This window comes from Priapulus caudatus, unplaced genomic scaffold (genome assembly GCF_000485595.1).
Source record: "Priapulus caudatus unplaced genomic scaffold, Priapulus_caudatus-5.0.1 Scaffold3394, whole genome shotgun sequence".
In the NCBI taxonomy this organism is placed as follows: domain Eukaryota; kingdom Metazoa; phylum Priapulida; class Priapulimorpha; order Priapulimorphida; family Priapulidae; genus Priapulus; species Priapulus caudatus.
The window spans coordinates 10,547-16,111 of record NW_014580455.1 but is presented as its reverse complement, the minus strand read 5'-3'; the positions used below and the strand labels follow the sequence as shown (position 1 = coordinate 16,111).

Sequence of the window (5,565 nt, the reverse complement as noted above, 5' to 3'; positions counted from 1 at the left end):
GGACAAAGGTCAGAACTCACGAAACCTACAAAGGTCGGGACAAAGGTCAGAACTCACGAAACCGACAAAGGTCGGGACAAAGGTCAGAACTCACAAAACCTATAAAGGTCGGGACAAAGGTCAGAACTCACAAAACCTACAAAGGTCGGGACAAAGGTCAGAACTCACGAAACCTACAAAGGTCGGGACAAAGGTCAGAACTCACGAAACCTACAAAGGTCGGGACAAAGGTCAGAACTCACGAAACCTACAAAGGTTGGGACAAAGGTCAGAACTCACGAAACCTACAAAGGTCGGGACAAAGGTCAGAAATCACGAACCTACAAAAGGTCCGGGACAAAGGTCAGAAACACGCGAAAGCCTACAAAGTCGGCAAGTCGAATCCGGCACACAAGGGGACAAGGTCAGAACTCACGCAAACCTACAAAGGTCGGGACAAAGGTCGGGGACATGACACCGGTCGTCATTGTCGTCACTATCTAGTATTCATCATAGACATCAGACTCATTTCACCGTTCATTATCTCAGCGTAGAGACATCGTAGGGACATGCGGTTTGTTTTATATTAACAAGGTAGGGACAGCTATCAATACGCAAGAATTCGTCAAAATAAAACGGGTGAAAGTTTATTAATTCGACTAATACTGCAACATGGTTTCAGCATTTCACCGTTGTACGCTCTCCTTCTTTATACGCTCTTGTTGGTATGTCTATAGTGTATAGGGTTAGGGTAAGATTTAGGATTTGGGGGGGTTATTTGATGAGTATATGCTCATGCTATGTTACTTAGCAGGTTATTTTATGTTGGTTAGCAGGTTATGATATGTTGGTTAACAGGTTATGATATGTTGGTTAACAGGTTATTTTATGTTGGTTAACAGGTTATTTTATGTTGGTTAACAGGTTATGATATGTTGGTTAACAGGTTATTTTATGTTGGTTAACAGGTTATGATATGTTGGTTAACAGGTTATGATATGTTGGTTAACAGGTTATGATATGTTGGTTAACAGGTTATGATATGTTGGTTAGCAACTTAGCAGGTTATGATATGTTACTTAGCAGGTTATGATATGTTGGTTAACAGGTTATTTTATGATATAATGGTGATATGATGGTTATGAGAGTATGTTATGTTGGTTCTACATGATGGTTCTCTGGTGCGCAATATTAAGCGATGGAAAAGAAAACGCCAGCAATTCCAGCACAAATGAACACTCACTTAAACATATTGCCACGCTTGCTCGGCTGGCTCTGCCACACACGCACGTAGCCCTCGTATCTCCGCTCCAGCGCCAGTCTGCCATCCGTCTTTGTCGGCTGTCAAATCAATGGAAACAGGTCACCAGGGTTTCTTATACATAGGAGGCACAGTGGCGCACCGCCGTTGTCAAATTTAACATCGCCGTTGTGAAAATATTCATGTATTTACTGATAAGTATATCCTGTATCTATATACCTATAAGTATTTCAATACATCCTGTATTTGAATCCATCCTGCGCGTTTTTATCCCAAACTGGCCATTACCTCCTTTGTCTAATTTTCCCTCAGAAGAAACCCCGTTCACGTATCGACAACGGTGGGTTGTGACTGTGAAGCGTGAGAACATATATTCGCGGAAACACACTGTCACACACACACACACGAAAAGGAATCGCTGCTCAGTTTCTCAGCACAAATTTTCAACCCCCTTCATGGAGAGCTTCTTGGTCAGGTAGCCATAACGGTTTATTCCCGGTTGGCCTACTCCCATTTCGCCTACAGCGAAATTCCAATTTCGTCTATAGCAAAACTCCCAGTTGGTCTACACCTATTTCGCCTACTCCCAATTCGTCTGTACACTAAAAATCCACCCCATTCCCATTTTGTCTACCATCAGTTTGTCCACTAAATAATCATTTATAAATGTAATATATGGTTTTGATTAGCATACATAGTCTAGACGGAGTGGCATCCACGCTGATTTTCCTGGTATTTGTTGTAAAACGTACCGACGCTGTCGGGGTGGGCGTCGCTACGTCGTTAAGCCGGTCCTCCAACCGGCTGTGTGGATGCAAAGCTTCCCGGCTGGCTTTCGGATGCAGTATCGACCAGACATTGCATCTGTAGCCAAATGCAAACGAAACTTAGGCTGAGAGGGTCTATGTCCCCCAGGGTACTGCCGGAACGTACCCTGGTACTATCTAATATATATATACCCTATACTATCTAATATGCCAGACCGTACCTCGCCTACTCCACTAACAAGTCTAGGGAGTCGCCTACGCCTACTCCCTAACCCTAACCCTAACCCTAACCCTAACCATATTTAACCCTAACCATATCAGATAGTTACCAGGGTACGGTATACCGGACCATACCCAGGGTACGTTCCGGCAGTACCCTGGGGGACATAGACCCTCTCAGCAACCCTAACCCTAACCCTAACCATATCAGATAGTTACCAGGGTACGGTATACCGGACCATACCCAGGGTACGTTCCGGCAGTACCCTGGCGGACAAAGACCCTATGAGCACTACTATACTAACCGGATTTCGCCCCTTTCCCACACACACCTTGACCTGTAAAGCTATTAAGCTACTAAGGTCATACTCACCTGGTTCTGTGACCTCTCCATGTTCGCTGAATCTCAATACTTGCACATATTTTAGCATCTTCTTCATCGTGGCACAACTTGATAAATCGCTAAAATAGAGAAAAAGAGAAAATCAGCAATTAACGGCAGAGCTCCGATTGGCAATGGAAGATGTGCTAGTAGAATGCCAAGCCATGCAATAACCCAGATAACATGCTTACGTTGGGCCAACGTTGGCATTTGGTTGGCACGGTCACGGTTGGCTGCATGCCGTTGGGCCAACATTGGCGTATGGTTGGCATGATGCTACTTGCAAATGGTTGGCTGCATGACGTTGGGCCAACGTTGGCCCAACGTTGGTGCGCTGAGCAAAAATCCGTTGGCCCAACGTTGGCATGAGCGGAAGACAGCCATTGGGCCAACGTTGGCCGAACGTCAGCATGTTATCTGAGAAATTTATGACGACACTGACAGTATATGTAAGCACTATATAGGCAATGGGGGGAGGGGAGGAGCAGCAGGAGAAGGAGGAGGTGAAGCAGGAGGAGAAGGAGGTGAAGCAGGAGGAGAAGGAGGTGAAGCAGGAGGAGGAGGAGGAGCAGCAGGAGAAGGAGGAGGTGAAGCAGGAGAAGGAGGAGGTGAAGCAGGAGAAGGAGGAGGTGAAGCAGGAGAAGGAGGAGGAGGTGAAGCAGGAGAAGGAGGAGGTGAAGCAGGAGGAGAAGGAGGTGAAGCAGGAGGAGGAGGAGGAGCAGCAGGAGAAGGAGGAGGAGGTGAAGCAGGAGCAAGAAGCAGCCCGGTATGAAAATTTAAATTCGAAATTTTGATTTTCTTGCACTGGCCCAGAGGGCTGGTAAAAGCAGATTTTTACCAGCCTTCACGATAATTTACCAGCCCTCACAAATTTTCTCAAAATTTGCTTAATCTCATTTAATTCAAAATTCTCGATTTCAAATTTGTAAAATGTTGATGAATTATGGCGTGATATCCTTCAGGTAAAACAGTAATGTAGGTATTTGCTCATTAATGCTATAAATAAAAATGTAGGTATTCGCTAACACGGCTGAAACCACCGGCTCGGAGGGCCGATGTTTTACCAATGTTATTGGCCCTCCAAATAATTTGCCGGCATATATGCCGGTGGGCCGGTGCTAATTTTGTGCCCTTAAGAAGGGTAGGAAGTAGAGAAGGAGAATGAGGATGGATGAGAAGGATGATGATGGATGAAGGAGGAATGAGGAGGAGTATGATGATGAGGAATAGAATTAAATGAAAGGAAGATGAAATTAATAAATAGGAGTAAAAACAGAGCATCTTATATTTTCTTGCTTCAAAATATATTTACCTGCCTATCTGCTTTCTTTAATGATATCAGGCTATACTGGTCCTTCTTGTCACCTGATAATTAATAAATGTCATTTGTACACTAATTGTGTAAAAGTATGAAGAAAGATAAACGGTTTTGTCTGCATAATTGTACGCATTTAGTAACTGATAATTTATATTGTGAAATGTTTACTGTTTATAGACACATTGTTTCTCTTTTAGATTGACTACTCTCTTTTGCCTATTAATAAAATGGCGATAACTTCCTGTGAATGCCGTTAAAATGCTCCTCTGCAACATACAAGTACACCGCACGCACGTCGCGTCGTTGCTGTGCACAAACAACAAGAATATATAGTCTAAAGAGAAACAGAGTATCTAGTAAGTCTAGAGTTGAGAGAGAGTCTAGAATAGAGTCTAGAGAGACCTGTTTTTTTTGCACAGCGGCGTGCGTGCGTGAGGTGTAAATTAATTGTGTGTTGCAGAGGAGCATTTGAACGACATTTACGGGAAATTATCGGCCATAATAATAGGAGAAAGGGAGTAGAGAAACATTAAGACTTTGGTAGTGAATACATTTCGTGTTTATTTACCATCATTTAATTTACAGTATTGAAACGCTCCAAGTGCCTGTGATTTTACTATTGTCAGTATTAATTGACACGTTCGAAGTGCCTGTGCATAGATATACCAGAACTGATACCGGTAGTGATAATGGTCAGTCTTCAGCCGGAAGCCGGTTCGGTTCAAGTTGTACATGACTGGTCCAAATAAGCTGTACATGCATAGCTTAAGTTAATACACAGACCCATTATCAAGATGTATCAAACTGTATACCCGGGTACTTATACGTTATACTTATAGCCGAATTATAGCCTATAGGGACCTAGAATGACACAAACTCACCTGGTAGCTTAACTTCGGTAAGTATTCGTCTGGCTAATGCAGCGTTCATACTTTATGCGTAGCTTCACACTATAACTTTTCACAAATCAATACACAACTGTCAACTGCACTACTTGCGCTGGTTAAAATTAATGTTACTGTTATTAGATTGCTGCTGGCGTTACAACATCAACGTTGGGTTACGTTGCTAGGGTAGAAGCTAGAAGAAGTCTGTTATGTTCACTAGTTCTGCCGGTCCCCACCAGGGGTAGAAATTATTGGCCTTTTGTTTGGGACCACCGTAGACGCAGCCGGCTGAAAGGGGTGGTAGGATATGTTTACTAGGCACTTCTAATTTTAACATATATTTTAAATTCAATTAGGGTCAGGGTCAGGGTTAGGGTTAGGGTTAGGGTTAGGGTTAGGGTTAGGGCACTTTTTAGGGTTTTTGCATCATTCTTTAATATATCGTAAAATATATGTTAAAATTAGAAGTGCCTAGTAAACATATCCTACCACCCCTTTCAGCCGGCTGCATGTTAGGCACACATATTCACTTCCTCCTGTTTGGTTTGAAAATATGACGTATATTATTAGATTAGTGATGGCTGCAAGTTCTATGAGAGTAAACTGTGATATATATTTTCACGAGCAATAGGCATACAGTACTAGCTGTTGTTGGAGCACGCTCGTAGTGGATCTATTCCCCCAGCAACTGCCACTGCGCACGGAAGAAAATACCGTCCTTTTCCAACGGCGACGGAAATAACTTTTTTGGG

The 5,565-nt window shown here is 43.2% G+C and overlaps 1 protein-coding gene across 1 annotated transcript; it reads right to left on the bottom strand.

The window, feature by feature from the left end:
* Positions 1 to 1,218: 1,218 nt before the first annotated feature.
* Positions 1,219 to 4,883, bottom strand: LOC106819421. Its single transcript, XM_014824061.1, has 5 exons — positions 4,808 to 4,883; positions 3,921 to 3,973; positions 2,600 to 2,688; positions 1,993 to 2,104; positions 1,219 to 1,320 (listed from the first exon to the last, which is right to left on the bottom strand). Exons 1-5 carry the CDS (start codon positions 4,854 to 4,856, stop codon positions 1,219 to 1,221), a joined length of 405 nt encoding a protein of 134 aa, XP_014679547.1. The 5' UTR covers positions 4,857 to 4,883.
* Positions 4,884 to 5,565: the final 682 nt, after the last annotated feature.